At 40.6% G+C, this 18,450-nt stretch overlaps 1 protein-coding gene across 2 annotated transcripts in view; it reads left to right on the top strand.

Annotated features, from left to right (window-relative positions):
• The window catches only part of LOC134212165 (protein madd-4), an 803,678-nt gene that overhangs the window by 679,662 nt on the left and 105,566 nt on the right, over positions 1-18,450 (top strand). For both annotated transcript variants that reach the window (XM_062689782.1, XM_062689781.1), the window contains exons 3-5: positions 14,473-14,592; positions 15,263-15,415; positions 15,481-15,608. In XM_062689782.1, the coding sequence (XP_062545766.1) occupies positions 14,473-14,592; positions 15,263-15,415; positions 15,481-15,608 (401 nt within the window). The remainder of the gene's footprint in view (positions 1-14,472; positions 14,593-15,262; positions 15,416-15,480; positions 15,609-18,450) is intronic.

Genomic DNA, 18,450 nt, shown 5'->3' with positions numbered 1-18,450 from the left:
GCATCTCCATATATAACATCATAACATGCCTTACGGGCCTTTATTTGCCCCAATGTACCATAATAAATATAGAATTAATGTAAAATATGACAATATTCAACATCTTTTAAAAACCCCAAAACACAAAAAAAAATTGAGCAAAAAAAAAATGTCCATATAATCGAGGTAAAAAGTCCATATAATCGAAGTCCATATAATCGAGGGTCCATATAATCGAGGTAAACCTGTAGTGCGAAGTGAGAACTGAGACGTCTCATTTCTCACTAATCTTTTCTCAATTCGCACGTCTCAATTTTCACAGTAAGAAGTGGGAAATGACAAAAGAGGTGTTAGAAGTGAGACGACTCACTTATCACTCCTCCCTCTCACTTATCACTTCTCACTATGAAAAGTGAGAGGGGCGAAGTAAGAAGGAAAACGACTCACTCATCATTTCTAATTTCTCATTTTTCGCAGTGAGAAGCGAGAAATGATGATTTAGAACTGAGAAGTAAGACGCCAAATGACCTATTTGGCTAAATGACATGTTCGGCCGAATTACTCGATCGGTCATTCTACTTCTTCACTGGCATGGCATCCTCCACTGGCACATTGCCGCCTCGCAGCTAAGTGTTCATTAAGCTCTTCCGCAGTTGTTAATTCCGTGATTTCTAAGCGAGTTATAACTTTTAGCATTATTTTTGAAAATATCGTGTGTTAAAATAAGAGACTCTCTTTCATCACGCTCTCTTTGGCTAATATCTAGGATAGTTTTAATTTTGTTGCAATATTATCACCTCAGCTTCTTCTTCTTCTTATTGGCATTACATCCCCACACTGGGATAGAGCCGCCCCACAGCTTAGTGTTCATTAAGCACTTCCACAGTTATTAATTGCGAGGTCTCTAAGCCAGGTTACCATTTTTGCATTCGTATATCATGAGGCTAGCACGATGATACTTTTATGCCCAGGGAAGTCGAGACAATTTCCAATCCGAAAATTGCCTAGACCGGCACCGGGAATCGAACCCAGCCACCCTCAGCATGGTCTTGATATGTAGCCGCACATTTTACCGCACGGCTAAGGAGGACCCCCAAATGACTTGTTAAGCCAAATAACTTATTCGGCAAAATTACCTATTCGGCCGTCAGTCGAATGGCTTTCAGCCAAATAAATTTCGGTTTAATGACCCTTTTTACAGAAAAACAGCCTGGGACGTTACATGTTTCTCATCGAACGACCTCTTTGTTCAACACTTGGCCAGGTCCTTACGAGTGGAAATATGGGTAGGATGTGTTGATTAAATAGCTACTAAATAAGATGAGGAAAACTCGCACGACCTTCACAGATATCTGGAGTTGGAATGTGGATGGGGATTATGGAATGCTTTCCATGGCGACGAAGCGTAAAATTCAGATGTTTTTGGACATTTTGAATCAAAGGATCAAAATCCGTACAGCTATTTTTTAACTAAATATTTAAATTGAAGCAGTCTGATTGACTAAACTACCACTATAAATAGTTCGATACGCATCTTGAGAAGCGATCCCTTCAATTTGTATTCCGCTTATCTTATGTAATGATTCGCAATTAGCAATTAAAACACAGTTACTTGCAATTATGCTCTACCTAAAACCAAAATGGCGGCAAAAACTCCGTGTTTGGTGGGTGGCGATTTGTTTTTAATTTTTGTTGTTTCAATTTCAAAGCCTTGTTTCCATTACTATGCCCTAAAAGTTTACTGCCAAGTATCTGAACAGGATAAGATAAATCATTTCTACATTAATTACCTTTATCCCCCTTTAATTTATTGATATCTCATGAGGTGGACGGATTTCGGTGCTGTACGGATTTCGGTCCCGCACGGTACACCGTTAAGGAAATCCTGATAATCGTCGATGCCCTCAGGGAATTTATATGGAATAGATCAAGGAAAAGACTCACTGGAATCGCAGAACGATCTGACTACTTCTTTTAACAACTACAACTTTAAAAGCACCTAATACCTACTTTCACAAAAAAATACAAATCTTTTTATAAAACAGCCGAACTTGAATCGCAAAAATAATTACAGGAAAATATCACTGGCACAACCGCTTGCTATGATTACTGTCTTCTGCAAATAAGCTCAATAAATACTACGTCTGATTGAAAAAAATGAGACGAAGAGTGGAACAGCAATTCTACGACATACCAGAAAAACACATTTGCCGTGTTTACATTTAATTCATAACACATTTCCCGCTCACGAAATTGTTTACGTAATTCGCAAGAGCTAAGCTGTCGAAACAGCGTCAAGTCTAAAACCCTTTTCCGGATTGTGCCGCATTATGCACAGATTACAATCATTTATTTTCTACGGCTCTTATGATTGATTTGTTCCTTTCCATGCTTCAATTGTGCCAACAGTAATACAGTTATAGTAGGTATGAATATGGGACACGACTCTTACATATAGAATCCGTATAGCGTGTTACTTTTTCAACTTGTTTGATTACTTCCCAACTACCTTTGCCGGAGCTGCAAGTTGATTCTGATAGATTTTGTCACTTTCCATCCATCGTTTTTTGCTGAAATTTTTTTCGCGTTTGTAAAGTTAAGAAACATATTACTCAACCTTCTATAAATAGTCGAACTAATTGCATACCTCGTCTAACGCCGTCATCGTTCATATTTCTCAGCACCTGGACCAGGTTCGGAAGCATCCCTTGATGTACCTACGCTTGACGTGACTCGCCATTCATCTACCGGAAAAGCTTACGTATCGAAGCAAATAGGAGCTGACATTTTGCTTACTGTGTGATTAGCCGATAGAAAAACGTCGATGCAGCAAATGGTACAGCTCAATTTTCCTATTACACAACCCGTAGGAAGTTACAGGAAATGATTACCATAAGAAGTTCGATCCAGAAATCTAATAATAAGAGCATGACATAATGACATTCATCTTTATGCGTCTTCCCGAAAGCTTCGGTTCTGGAGTTCTACTCCAAAAAAATTACAAAGCAATTACAACAACAGTTTTTCATATGAGACTAATTGGTTTAAATGCATAAAATCTTACGGCGGTATAATCAACATTTCTTGTAATACTTTGTGCTTCACATTTTACAGTACAATTATAGACAACTAGCTGACCCGGCGAACTTTGTCTCGCCCAAAACTGATCCATTTGCTGATATATTTTTTACGTACACAATTTACCTAAAAAAACTTAAACTCAAAATATTTTTTTTCTTTTTTGACATTTTTATCATGACACTTTTCGAATTAATTTAATAGCCAAACCAAAATTAACACAAATCGATCTTTCCGTTATATGTTGATAATGTCAACATAGATGACAAACCATTTCATCGGAGAGATTGGATTTTGATTGTAAATTTTTTTCAGCTTCATCGTATATAGAAGAAGGGAAGGGATATAAATTAGCAAAAATTGGGCTGTCTATTCTTGAGTGATGCGCGGTGGTACAAATGCCAAATTTGTTTTATATAGGGTAAAATGCCCAATAGTGAACCCCCTAGTAGCGAAATTTTGCTCTTTTTGTCATAAGGAGTAGAAATTTTCAACATATTAATTCTGCTTGACATCTAATACCAAGTTCTGCATCTCCTATTCACGATACATACATAAAACACTCAAATACACGACGTTATTCGTTGAAATTAACATTTTAAAGTCTGACTTAATTCACCCTATAGTAGCCACCTGGGGGGTCCATAATAGGAATTTGCTTCCCTATAGTCGACACTTCATTTGATTTTTATGTTCCGGACGTTCTTCTTCCCTATTATGGACCCCCCAAACTATTCCTATAATGGACACTTTCGTGTTTATTTTTTATAGAATTGTTAAAAATCATTTAATTTTACTCTCCATAGGATTTCCAATCCATGTAATTAAATCATAGGACTGTAAGGTAGTAAGGGTATGCGATAACATATTTTTTCCTAACGAAACGAAACGAAACGAAATTTAAAATGCTTATGTTGATTCGGATCGAAACGAAACGAAATATAGATTTACTTTCGAGACTTCGAAACGATACGAAATCAAGGTTCACTTATTTCGAAATTTCTCGAAACGAAACGAAATTTTCATTTTTTTCCGCGGAATTTTTATTAAATTGGTTTTACATTATGTACGCAATTCTGATTTCACTTTTTCGAAGTCAAATAACTGTTTTGCGACCAATAGTTGACCAATAGCAGAAAAAGTTGGACAAAACTGGTTGCAGCACCTTGATTGTGACTAAATCTGCGCTAGGAGTCTTCCCAGATGAGTGGAAAATATCAGCAGTTACTCCAATTCATAAGGCGGGTAGCTCCCATAATGTTGAGAACTATCGTCCAATCTCGATTCTTAATTGTCTGGCCAAAACACTCGAACTGCTGATTCATGAACGTATGTATGTGGCTGCTAAACCTGTTATCTCTGAGTACCAACAAGGCTTTGTACGAAATCGCTCAACTGTAACAAACCTGATGACCTACACTAGCATGCTGAATTCTAACCTGGAGAAGAGATGTCAAGTTGACATCATTGACATCGACTTTTCGGAGACTTTCGATAAAGTTCCTCACGTTCCTCAACTTTAAATAAATTAGAACGTTTGGGTTTTCCTGACTGGATTGTCACTTGGCTGCGTTCTTACCTGATTGGTAGGCCATCCTTCGTTAAATTAGGCACTGTCTCATCCAATACATATCCTACGCCATCCGAAGTGCCACAAGGCAGTCACCTAGGGCCGCTGATTTTCATCATTTTCGTGAACGACTTATGCTGTAAACTTCGATCTCATCGCCTCATGTACGCCGATGATTAGAAAATATTTCTAATTACCTATTCGACCATTGACCGATTGCCTTGCGCTGCAGCAAGATCTAGATGTCATAGCCAACTGGTGTTGTTTAAATGGTATGGAGATAAATGCGACGAAATGCAACTCAATAAGTTCTACCAGATGCAGAACGCAGATAAACCTTTCGTTATTCGTCATGCGGAAAAGAACTAGTGTGAGCTCCATTAAAGACCTGGGAGTTACGTTTGACCGCCAGCCGAATTTTAATGAACATATTGCAACGAGTACTACCAAGGCTTTCGCCGTACTAGGCTTCATGCGCTGGAACGCTGCAGATTTTGATGGCGCTTACTCCCTGAAAAGCCTGTATTGCAGCTTCGTGCGAAGTGTACTCGAATATGCTGTGCAGGTGTGGGCGCCCTATCACGAAATACAGATGACGCGAATTGAAAGGGTCCAACGCAGTTTCGTTCGTTTTGCCCTCAGGCGATTGCCGTGGAATAATCCTTTGAGGTTACCGCACTACGAAGAGCGATGCCAACTGATTCGACTTGAAACCTTTCGACAACGATGTGGAGATTTGCAGAGGGTTTTTGCATTTGACATTATAAACAACCACGTGGACTGTCCTGAGCTCTTGAAGTAGATAGGCTGGAAGAGCTGACGTTGGCGGAACATGAAAGTTAACTTGCTGTAACTTTCATGTTCCGCCAACGTCAGCTCTTCCAGCCTGTCTGACACTTTACAATGTTTGGGCAAAATCTTCCGCTTGATTGTGCTTCAACCTCCTCAACGACATTGATTGGTTCGATTTTAATTGTAGCAGAACGATATTCAAAACTAGATTAAGGCAAATTTTTAGTTAGCATATAAGTTTTAAACCAGTCTGCACAGTTAATATTGAAGATATAAATAAATAAATAACTATTTATTGTAAACGAAGTTATTTTGAAAACAAGAAGACGAAAACTGTGTTGCAAATCAATCTAATTAATTAATGTTGTGCTCTTCGATGCAGATAGATTTTTTTCGCCTCGCGTTCTCCCGGACTAGCTGCCGTCCCACGATCGATTCCCCATTCATATTGTGCAAATAGTAAAAAAATAGCATAGCATAGCATAGTTACAGTGTACTTCGTAGATTGGACACTAGTGATACTCATGTTTTTCTTTTGAAATCCCTATTCAGATTGCTATCAGAAATCAAGGTGGATGTGATCCTTGATTTCAATCTAGGACAAAAATCACAAAAGCATGAGGATTACTACTCCTGGCCACGCCCATCTTCACCGTAACTTGGGAGGGGAAGGAAGTGTTGACTCAGCGACACCCTCATAAGTACCACGGAGTTGAATATTGGGGAAGGTATTCGTTGGGTCAGGATTTGCCTGTAGCTGGCAATATGACCGTGGTAGATCTTACACCGTAACACACCACGCAAAGGTGTCTACCCAGCGTTACGGGAAATTGTGCAAATATTTAAAAAACATCACCAAATTTAAATTTGAATCAGTGTTTCACTAAAGACGTTTTATAGAAGAAAACTACATACGTATTTGTCAACTGAGAATGGGGTTATGTAGTAAGCGTTAATAGAAAAATATGTATAATCTAAAGTTTTGAAAACAACTTTAAGATTTTGTTCAGCGGCGCAGCCAAAATTTCTGATAATATAAAGTCGGGTTTAAGTTTAAATTTGTTACGAAATTCCGCGGAATTCCGTTTAGTTTCGTTAAAATCTAGTTTTTTCTAGCGAAATTTTAGCAATTTTTCGAAACGGAACGAAATCAAGAAATCAAATTTCGCCATGCTCAAATTCCGCGAAATTCCGCGGAATTTCGTTTCGAACCACCTGAAACGAAATTTTTCGAAATACCGCATATGCTTATAAGGTAGGTTCTCCCGATGAAATTCCATAGCAAAATGTTTACATTGTGCTGTAATAATGCAAAAATAGCTGGAGGGTCCACTATTGGTTGGGGGTCCACTATTGGGCACTTTACCCTATAAAAGAAAATAATTCATAATTTCAATTCTTATGGAGCCTAGCCATAAGGCTATGATAGAAATGAACTTCATTATTATTGTCTTTTTTTAAAAACATTTGCTGCCTTAGGCAGGCTCATCTCTGAATGAGCTTTAATAAATGGCATCAAAACCTTCATTGTTATATACTATAGTGTATAAACGACTTTAACCTGACGAGTTCAGTAAATCTCGTGTACTTATTCAAAATTATGCATACACCCAACATTTTATTGCAATCTCGCATTAGTTTCGAGTACAGTTTGTTATAATTTGCGACATATGCACAATTTGCATTTAAAGTAAACGGCAGGCCCTTGCGACAACAAGAACGAATTAAGTAGGTGGATTGTGGCGCTTACCGCGCCTCCGGAACCATGAGCTCCGCTACACCGACGGTTCCATGTCTGACCGAGGTTTCGATCTTGGAGTCTCTGATCCAAACCGACCCAAATTGGACAGCCTGGCCCGCCAATTCAGTATATTTTCGGCTGAAACTACTGCCGTCTTCGTTGTGGCTACACATCAGGCAAGTGAACCTCCAGTGTCATTGCGGGTCTCCAGAGCGAGCACTCCTGGAACCAGGGAATCCTTCCTGGTATGGCGTCTAACACCACTTCCTCCTTAATACTCAACCACTGTTTCTTCATCTTGGACCCCCGGACACTCTGTTTCGGGGATAAGTCCCTCTGCCAACGGTGAACGGGCATTCTTCGGATTTATGTCCCACCTCCTAGCAGTGATCGTATTCTACCGCTCAGCTGGTGGATGAAGGGGTGTGAGCCTTCACTGTCTCCGGAATTCCAGACACTTTTCATCATACAACTTAACTTGTCTCCGAAACTTACCAACAATTGGCGTTCTGAAAAAACGATGCATTTCGCGGTGAAAAGTTCGAAGTGTCGCCATTTTTTTTTCTCGTAGAGCAAAACAAATTCTTTTTCCCGATAAAAAAATGATTTAAAAAAAGCAAATTGTTGCAAAAACTATATTCGTAACGAAGTAACACAAGAACAATTTGTTATTTCATTGTTTTGAGTACGAAAATTACCAAAGTGTGAAGTGAGGAGCTGATTAACAAAATGGGGAAGCCGCCGGACGGCGGAAATCCGTACCAAGTGTGCGAATATGATAAAACAGATACTGCGCCGTACAACTGCTAGATAACAAGGATAGAACGATCGCGAAAAATAAACTATCTTTTGGACAACTGATGACAAAATCGGACGCATATCGGCAAATCGTATCCAACATACGTGCACTCGGAAAATACAAACTCATCGTATTCATGAAAACGCACCAAGCTGCTAATCAGTTGCAGAAAGATCCGTCGCTGAAAGGAATGAATTTCAAGGCATACATACCAAGAGACTTTGTTTCGGTATCCGGGGTAGTAGCAGGAGTCCCGATCGACATGGACATGGAAGACATCCATGAGAGTATCGTCAGTACGTGCCCAATCATCAGCTATGAAGGAGAGAGGAAAATTCCAACGAGCAGAATCGGAATAATTATTCGGGCAAGTCAGCTCCCACGAGCAGTGCGCATGTTTTGCTGCATTAATGCCGTCCGGCCTTTTGTCAACCGACCGGTACTTTACAACAACTGTCTAAGGTACAACCACCGCACGGAAAACTGCAGATCATAACAACGATGCTCACACTGTGCCGCAATTCACGAAGATTCGGAAACATGGGATTGCCAGAAAGCAAAGAGATGCTTCTACTGCAAGTCGGAACATCGAACCACGGACATGGACTGTCCGGAAAGAATCCGGCAACTGAACATTAACACTATTATGGCACGAACAACATTAACCCACCTGGAGGCCAAGGAGCAACACCCCAACTTCACTCAGAATCGGTATGATATTCTAACGAACGAAGAGGATTTCCCAACTCTTCCACAGTCATACTCGGAAATGGCTTCCGGTGATTACTCAGCCAAACCTGGATACAAACACAAACCACAAAGGACGAAAAGACCGATTGAAGATATAGTCATCGCGGATCAGGTTGAAGTGTTAGCGGACAAGCGGAAGAAGTCATCTGGTGAACCAACGAACAATGGAATCGCACTTTTCAACAAATTCCGTGACACAGATTATGAACAATGGGCTCAAAAAATGACAGAACAACGTGCACAAGAAATTAATGATCAACTTGGCGCAGAAACAAGTACGAGCGGCAGCATAATGGAACGCACGTCCAAAGCATTGGGCGCCGTCCATCAAATCAGCAACGACGAGAAGAAGCGCAAAGAAAGATCACGTAGCAGGAGCAAACGCAGGGATGAGAAGGAACCATGTAAAACGTAAGTCAATGTCAGACACATCAATCAGAATTTTCCAAATTAATATCCAAAGTTTTGAGAAACACAAGGAAGAACTTACACGAGAAGCTTATATCGGAGTGCTGGAGTAAAGTAGAGCTTGAACAAACCAAATATAAAATACCAGGGTATTTCACTTTCTTGAATTCCAGAAGTGACGGATTAGTGATGATGAAAAGATTAGTAGTGATGAAAAGGAAAATAAAGTCCAGAACCGTTGAGTTACCCGTTTTTCCAAAAATATGGGCGACAGGTCGTGATATTATTGCAGAAGATATTTTGGTCGTTTCGATGTATATAGCGCCGAATATTTTAGTTTCTGATTTTGAGAGTGAGATGAAAGAGATTCTGCAAAAAAAAACTGTTGGGTTCAAGAAAATTATAATAGGTGGCGACTTCAATGCACACCACTATTCGTGGGATCCTCTGCATCAGGATGGAGAGGGTGCGATATTATTTGATCTGGTGAATGACGGAAACTTTGTAATAATGAATAACGGCCAACTTACCTTTGTCCCAGTTGAAGTCAATATTAGAAACTGTGGTCCAGCTAACTAAGTGTCGGAAACCGCAGTTTTTCGTAAACAAAAGAAAAATCTTTGAAGGAATGAAAAACATTGGAGCTGATACGGTAGCAACCATTGTCGATCTGCAAAGGGATACGAAACAAATTCTAAAAGGGTCCAAACAAAGAAACAGACCCAAGTTTTGGTGGACTGCTGAAGTCTAACAGGCGTGGGAAGACAAGATAATGGCTTTTCAACATAACCGGAAGTATCGAGGCGCTTTTGGACTACAAAAGGAAGAAAGAGTCGTCGAAGGCAAAATTCCAGGATTTTATTTCTAGCATAGACCGGCTTCCATTGTGTGGGAACAATTAAGAAGACTTACGGGAGGGAAAAGGAAGATCCAGAACGTTTTGGTCCACGCTGACATCAATTTGGCAAACGAATTCCTTCAAAAACATTTTCCTTCATACGATACGATACTCCTGCTCGTACAGCGAATTACGATATACTAACGGTGGAGTTTTGGCAAAGTCAAATAGCAAAGAAAACCAAGGGAAAAGTTCGGCTCTAGGACCCGACGGTATATCTTATCAAATGCTAGGTATACTCAACGCAACGGTTAGAGACAACGTAATCCGAGACTTAAACAAAATTTGGAGAACAAATCGAATACCAACCGACCTAAAAACAATAAAAGTTATTGCCATCCCAAAACCGGGTAAAAATCCTGAAACGGTTGAGGGATTTTCGACCAATTTCATTGATCAACTGTGGACTAAAAATCTTGAATGCAGCGGCTCTTCAACATTTGGAAGATTTCATTGAACAGAAAGGCATGACATGACTTTCGGCTTCAGGAAACAGATGTCAACCATAACATGCCTGGAAGTTGTCACAAACAAGATAGCTCAAATTAAAAGCCGAAATCAAGTCGCAGCTGTTGTATTCGTTGACCTTTCAAACGCTTTCAACTGCGCAAAAGTGGATAAATTGGAAGAAATACTTTTCAAGCTAAGCATACCACCGGAAATCATTAGCTGGTTTGTAACTTTTCTAGAAAACAGGAAGATTCATATCCAAGTCAATGGCGACACGCTTACTAGGTTTGTTAGCCAAGGCTTGCCACAAGGAGATGTGTGTTCCCCTACATCAGAGGTTCCCAAACTTTTGGATATACGACCCACCTAGCAGAATCCCATATTGCTTGCGACCCACCAGGTATTAAATCTCGCGCTTAGTTTCATAGGGGCGTAACTGTATCGATTTCTCTTCGTCGATGTTTTCTTTTTATTATTGTACCAAATTGCACTAGTTTGTCGATGATGTAATGGGTTGGTGTGATAAAGGATGATTGTATCTTGCACCAGAATCAATAATCAAGGTTGTAGCTTTTGAAACAATTAAGTAATTAACAAAATATAAAATCGATTAAGAGAAATCGATCAATACAGTTACGTCCCTATGAAACTAAGCGCGAGAAATGCATTGTTTTTGTGAAATTAGATAAAAATGAGTTCGCGTTAGATTGGATAAATTATAATAAATTGCTTTATAACCCATCATTGCATTTGTCAAAAATTCGTCATTTTATTTAATTGGATGTGGATTGGATTTGGATGAATTTTAATTGAATGTGGGTTGGATTTGGATTAGATTTGACATTTATTCACAGGCTTGCCAAAAACTCCTCGCCGAGTAGAAAATGAGCAAGAGCAAGAGTTTTTTTGAGGAGCAGAAATAAGCATCAAAACTCACAACATTGTGCATCATTAAACCTGAGCTTGTGCGCCGCAAAATAAGAGCGAGTCTATCTGTTCATCTGTTTCTTGTGGTCACTCACTTACACTCACACTCAAAACAGCCTCCAAGATTTTTTTCACATACAAAGCGTCGCTCCGAAGGCTCAATGAGTGTTGCTCTCTCGCTAGACGCCTCACTTACATGTGTTTTTTTTTTTTTTTTCCTCACTCTGCGTTTTTGTTCCCCTGCTTTTTTACGCTTCCACTCAATTGTGAGGATGCGAAGGCAGCATTTTGCTGATGATGATTTTTTTTGACTCTAGCGAAGGTGAGGAGTTTTGTCAAGCTTGTATTTAGATTGGATTTGAATTGGATTTGGATTTGATTAGGATTGGATTTTGATTGAATTTGAATTAGATTTGGATTGGATTTTAAATTGATTTGGATTTGAATGAGATCGGATTTGAATTGGATTAGGTTTGGTTTTGGATTGGGTTCGGGGCATATATTTGGATTGTATAGGATTTCTTTCTCTTGCCCAAATATCGTATAACAAAAAAAAAGGCCGTTGACCTCGTCAGGTTTGTTGTTCTTTAATCATCCAATCATTAGTTAGATCCTAATTCGAAATATGGAATAGATTTGTGGGACAAAACAGTAACAAAATTATAAATTAAGATTTGTCTTTCGCGACCCACTACTGTACAGTAAACGACCCCCCTGGGGGTCGCGACCCACAGTTTGGGAACCTCTGCCGTACATTATTTAATGTGTACACTACGGTTCTTCACGAGATAAAGGTTGACGGGGTCGTACTCGTTCAGTATGCTGACGATTTTGCGATGATAATCGAAGACGGCACTAGAGACCATGTAGTGACCAGAGGAGAGATTTTTTTTGGAAAAGTTTAAACGCATGGCGGAGGAACTCAATCTAACGGTGAACCAGCAAAAAACGAAGGCGATGTGTTTTATCAATAGTACGAAGGAGTTAAACATCCACATTGGAAATATAAAACTACCCGAGCAGCACACATGTGGTACAACAGTTTTTGTGACTTAAATACAACCGAATTTGGTTACATTTGAGTTGCTGCAACCAAATCGTGCTGGTTGTGCTGCTAGGGTAAAAACCGTTCGGAAACACAAGTACCTAGGATTGATTTTGGACAGATCTCTTCGATATGGTGCACATATAAGGGATTTAGTTCAAATACTGACAGGAAGACAAAACATGATTAAGGTAATCAGCGGCTAAAGTATAGCGCACATCCGCAGACAATAGGAATGGCTAATACCGCCCAGAAGCTGTGTAGATTACGGTTCCACCATATACGGCTCTGCTTGTAAATCCAATTTAGGAAAAATCGACGTTCTAAATAATCAGTGTCTACGGAGTAAAAGTTCGTGCAGAAGATTTGAAAACTACGTTATGTGAAAAAGTTTCCTGATTCAAATTCTACTCTCTCGCAATCGATGATAATATTGATGTTAAAACATGGTGCAGGTAGTTGTCTTCATAAGGGAAGTTGATGATCATCTTTCAATCACTGAGAAATAGACAGCTTTGATCCCAATGAGTGGAATGACCGTAAAAGACCTGAGGGGAACTGTCAAGACCTGTATAAAGGAGCTTGGACACTCCTTTGAAAACTTAAGTTGCCTTACAATAGATGAAGCCGTTATCGACAATAACGGAAAATAACGCTGGAATCGTGACCGTCCGTCCGTCGTGACCTTTGACCGTGTTCCGTCCTGGCCAGTTCCACCGTAGGCCCTATGACCAAGCCCCGAACCAATTAGAAATCAAAAACACTATTTCTCACTTAACGAAGCCTTCATTTGGAAGTGCCCATTCGTAGTTATTACGAACTAATATCAAAATTGAAACCACTCGCTTTAGCGAAACTTGCCGAGTAGCCGATAACGAGCTTCAACGCTCGAATCGGTGCACTGATATCAAATCCTGCTTAGAATGTAATTTCAAAGTTCAAGCATGGCTCACATGTCATGCGATTGCAATTATTGTGACAGGACGATAGCGCACATTATGCAAAACGGAGGCAGATCAATATTTGCTCCGCTATTATCGTGTTGCCGGCTCAAGTAGGCATCGAGGACCAGCATTTAGCATCCTCACTACCACGGAGACGCTCAATTTATAATGACAAATTCCAATTATTATTAATGCATAGGGTTACCAGTTCGGGCGTCCCTAAGAGTATTTAGATTTTTGTAGAATAACTAAAACGCCAAACGATCGAATAAAAATTCCGACTCAGTGCATATAATAAAGTCATTATTAAAAATATAATTTACGATGTTCACCTTACTACAGCACTCGAGGGTGCTGTTCACCTCATTTAATCACCGTGTCAAGTATGGACTTAAGGGATGCGTGATCTTCAGCTATCGTCGTGCTGCTCGGATCTATGTTGGTATCAATATTTCAACTATGCACGTTAATATGGCACACGTGGGGCATTTTGCCCCTCCCCAGACTCTGTATTCCACTTCAAAAGTGTCATCATAAGACAATGGAAATCAACTGTTATGCACTGCATTTTCTGCATACCAAATAAGCATAGTTCGGTGCAAATACGGCATTGGTGAATGGGGAGCATAATGCTTTGAAGAGGCTCTTGCCTAGTTGTGCTTATTAAACGTACCTTCCGAACAAAGAGAATGATACCGTGGCTAGCTGCTGGGACGACGACAGCTTCATCTAGCCACATAATACTCCAAAGGAGTGCTTATCCGCTAAGTCCCCCAGATGGTGCTGCTGCCTCTGAGTATGCTTGCTTTCGTTCAAGTGCAAACAGCAGCATCATCACGTACTTAACGTACGCTATCTGCGTTTATCGGTTTTACTCCCCAGTGCGAAATATGCAGCAGCTGGGGAAACTCAAACTGAAAATTACTCTGTCACCTGTTTCACTGAAGATATGCATATGTATGAGGGTGTAGGGATGCAACGTAATTGATATGCTTACTTCTCATCTTGAGCCGAACAACCTTTGCTTGAAGTAAACTTTTTCCAATGAATTAATTTCTAACCCACCCGTTCCTATCTGTGTTTACTTTCAGTGTTTGGTTTTAACATTAGCTCGAGCAACACACAAAGATAATAGAGGCTTGAATGAAACATTGAGCAGTTGGAAACCATCAGGAACGGATTCGGAGGATGAAGACGATGAAGAAGTACAGGTGAGTAACATGTCACTGCCACTCAGTATATAGAAGATATCCATACCCAAGCGGGAGTTAGTGATATTGATATAGCGAAATAGTTGACGAGATAAAAGGTATACATTTTTTGTTCGTCGGCCAACAATATTTTTCAATGGGCTCCCATCCTGAGACAGAAGGTTCGACTCTAAGTCCGATCAACAATAGTTAAGTATATTGCTAGTGAAAAAGATTCTCGAATCCCTTAGTACAGTTAATTATTGTGCTTACCACACATTAACGTAGTGGCTGACATAGAACATTAATAATTGTTGTTGGAACCTTAAATGATCAACTTGGGAACAAATTTGGGAACGAAAGTGGGTCAGCCACACATAACGTAGTATCACAATAATAAAGACGTAAAATAACACATAACGAAAGGACGAAAACTAAATCGGCAAACAGACATTGGATTGAAACCCAGCAGGATATCGCAGAAGATTTGAACCTAAAGTCTTACAATGGCGTAGCCCCCATAGAGAAAAAAAATTAAATCTAGCAACATGTAAAGCCGATAGCAATCAATAACCAGGATACAGCCCTAAGCACCATAACACCAGAGATGCCCCAAACATATAATTTGTTTTAATTATATAATCCTATGTTTAATTTACAAATTTACATTATACTTTTCTATCTCTTCTAGAAACGTGCGAAGGCTCAGGGTTGGTCATCGTGGACCGAATGGTCAACATGCTCCAGATCTTGTGACGGTGGCGTAGCATATCAGCTACGGCGCTGTCACGCTCCCCATGGCTGCAAAGGAGATGCCGTTCGGTATAAGATCTGCAACATGCAGGTATGGCGCGACCTTTCTTTAGCACTACAGGTTTCAAAACAAAAATCCTTTCATCTCCATTTCAGCCATGTCCTGAACAGCAGGACTTTCGGGCCCATCAGTGCTCAGCGTACGACGATGTGCCCTACGATGGAGCACTGCTCAAGTGGACTCCCCACTACGATTATTCGGAGCCGTGCGCTCTGACGTGCAGGTATGATTGATTTCCAAACATATTCCCTCTTTCTTCATGGAAAAAAATGCATGAAACCATCAAAAGACATCCACTCGACGAAATATGTTCTCGCATCAAAGAGCTTTGAGGTTGATTCCATCTTTCGTGTGAAATGGAAACAATTTTTACTACAACAACGTTTTGTCTGGCTTCTGGAAAACAGTCGTTCTGCTCTACCATGCCTTGAGAGCTTTGTTGAATAGCTACACGTGTTGGAGAACATTTTTCCAACACACTTCGAATGGGTTCAACAGTTTGCTCGTAACTTTTAATACCACCATAATACTTCTGTTTGCTGGAATACGAATGCTGCTCTGCACGGACGATGGTGGCACCTCTGTCTCCATAACCAGAAAGAAGCTTCCGAAGGAATCCAACCAAACGATTCCCCAGAGAGGCACCCACACAATCGGGCTCCGTTTATCTTCATTTGCGGTTGGAAGCATTGCCGGGCCCATTTTGTCTGTGTGCAACCTTTTTTCGTGGACTTGCGGTGCTGACGGTGGCGGTTGTTGAAAAATCATTTCGCAGCTCGTTTGTCCCCCCCCCATAGTGCGAGGCAAATTTGGCGGAAAATTTCTCACTGTATTCTATGCTGATTCATGGAATTATTTTAAGCCTCTTGGAAAACTTCTTTGCTATTTGAACCGGAACAATGTCGCGAAAAGGTGTTAATTCTCTGTGATAACAAAGAATTTATCGATTCTGTTATCCTGTTCCATGAGCCATAGTGAATAGAATTATTTGTGTTTTGTGCCTTAAACACATGGATTACTTTCAAACAGTTGATTTCAATAATGACTCTATTCAAATAGCAAATTTCTAAGTTGAATAATTATTAAAATTACATGTCGATCAATCCAACATATTTTAAAGAAAACGGGAAACACTGTTGGTTTTAAAGGAAAAGTACCTAACTTAGCAAAACATATTGCGATCAAAAATGAACTGACATTCAATATAACATCATATAGTCAAGCTATGAAATCCTACGAATGTTGTCAAATGTAGTCAAACATTTTAGGTTAACATTTCCATCCCTGACGTTTGTTTTTAAATTAAAACTGCTGTAAAAATCACATTTTTGTCCGATGATTCCTTTGCAACAAGTTGCATTCGATCTCCATTTCCATCCCAATTTTCAATTTTTTTTTGGATTTAGGTCAATCCCAAGGTCAATCCTTAGTATGATTCCAGAATTACTCAAAAAAAACCATTGGGGTCAGTTGTCGCCGGAAAAAGTGGTCATTTATAAATTTATGTCAAAATAGGTCGTGTGACAAGTGCAACAAGGTACCCGGCAGAACGTGAAACGTTATAGGTGGAAGTGGGGACAGCAGACCCGCCTTTTTCAGGAGAAGAAACGCCACCTGAAAGAAGCGGAGTGCGAGGAAAAGGAACATCTGTGCCGTTCTCAAGAAACATGCAAGTTCTATCAGAAGCTCTACGCAGCCCGCAAATACTTCGTACCGCGAGTCGAAATGTGCAGGGATAAGGGTGGGAGCATCTTGACGGACGAACGTGTGGTGATCGAAAGGTGGAAGCAGCACTACGAAGAACACCTAAATGGCGCTGAGAGTACAGGCAGTGAAAGTCAAGACAGCAGAGAAGTTGACTACGTCAGTTCAGCGGACGATGGAAGCCAACCAGCTCCCACGTTGAGGGAAGTTAAGGATGCCATCCAACAGCTAAAGACCAATAAAGCAGCTGGTAAGGATGGTATCGGAGCTGAGCTCATCTAAATGGGCCACAAAAAGCTGGTCACTTGCCTGCACAAACTGATAGTCAGAATCTGGGAAACTGAACAGCTACCGGAGAAGTGGAAGGAAAAGGTTATATGCCCCTTCTACCAGCAAGGCGACAAGCTGGAGTGCGAGAACTTTCGAGCGATCACCATCCTCAATGCCGCCTACAAAGATATCCCAGATCATCTTCCTTCGTTTGTCACCATTAGTGAATGAGTTCGTGGGAAGTTATCAAGCCGGCTTCGTTGATGGCCGCTCGACAACGGACCAGATCTTTACTGTACGGCAAATCCTTAAAAAATCTCGTGAATACCAGATCCCAACGCATTATCTGTTCATTGATTTCAAGGCGTATAGACCGCGTAGAGTTATGGAAAATTATGGACGAGAACAGCCTCCCTGGGAAGCTTACCAGGCTACCTGTTGTTCAACATGCGCTAGAAGGTGTCATGCGGAGAGCCTTGGCACAATTTTCAACAGCCAGTCAATTTATTTGTTTCGCGACATTGTCGGCCGAATATTTGCAAAGGTGGCAGAAATGTATACTTGCATGAAACGTGATGAAACAAAAGTTGGACTGGTGGTGAATGCGTCAAAGACAAAGTACATGCTTGTGGGCGGAACTGAGCGCGACAGGGCCCGCCTGGGAAGCAGTGTTACGATAGACGGGGATACCTTCGAGGTGGTCGAGGAATTCGTCTACCTCGGATCCTTGCTAACGGCTCATAACAATGTTAGTCGTGAAATTCGAAGGCGCATCATCTGTGGAAGTCAGGCCTACTACGGGCTCCAGAAGAAACTGCGGACAAAAAAGATTCGCCACCAAATGTGTCATTACAAGACGCTTACGGACCTCTACGGACCTGACTACCTCTACGGACATGAAACATGGAAAATGCTCGAGGAAGACTTCCAAGCTCTCAGAGTATTCGAGAGATGGATGCTTAGGACCATCTTTGGCGGTGTGCAAGAAGACGGTGTGTGGCGGCGAAGAATGAACCACGAGCTCGCCCAGCTCTACGGCGAACCCAGTATCCAGAAGGTAGCTAAAGCCAGAAAGGTATGATGGGCAGGGC

Source organism: Armigeres subalbatus, chromosome 2, assembly GCF_024139115.2.
Source record: "Armigeres subalbatus isolate Guangzhou_Male chromosome 2, GZ_Asu_2, whole genome shotgun sequence".
NCBI classification, from domain to species: domain Eukaryota; kingdom Metazoa; phylum Arthropoda; class Insecta; order Diptera; family Culicidae; genus Armigeres; species Armigeres subalbatus.
The sequence above is the reverse complement of the archived record's forward strand: the minus strand, read 5'-3'. Positions and strand labels throughout refer to the sequence as shown.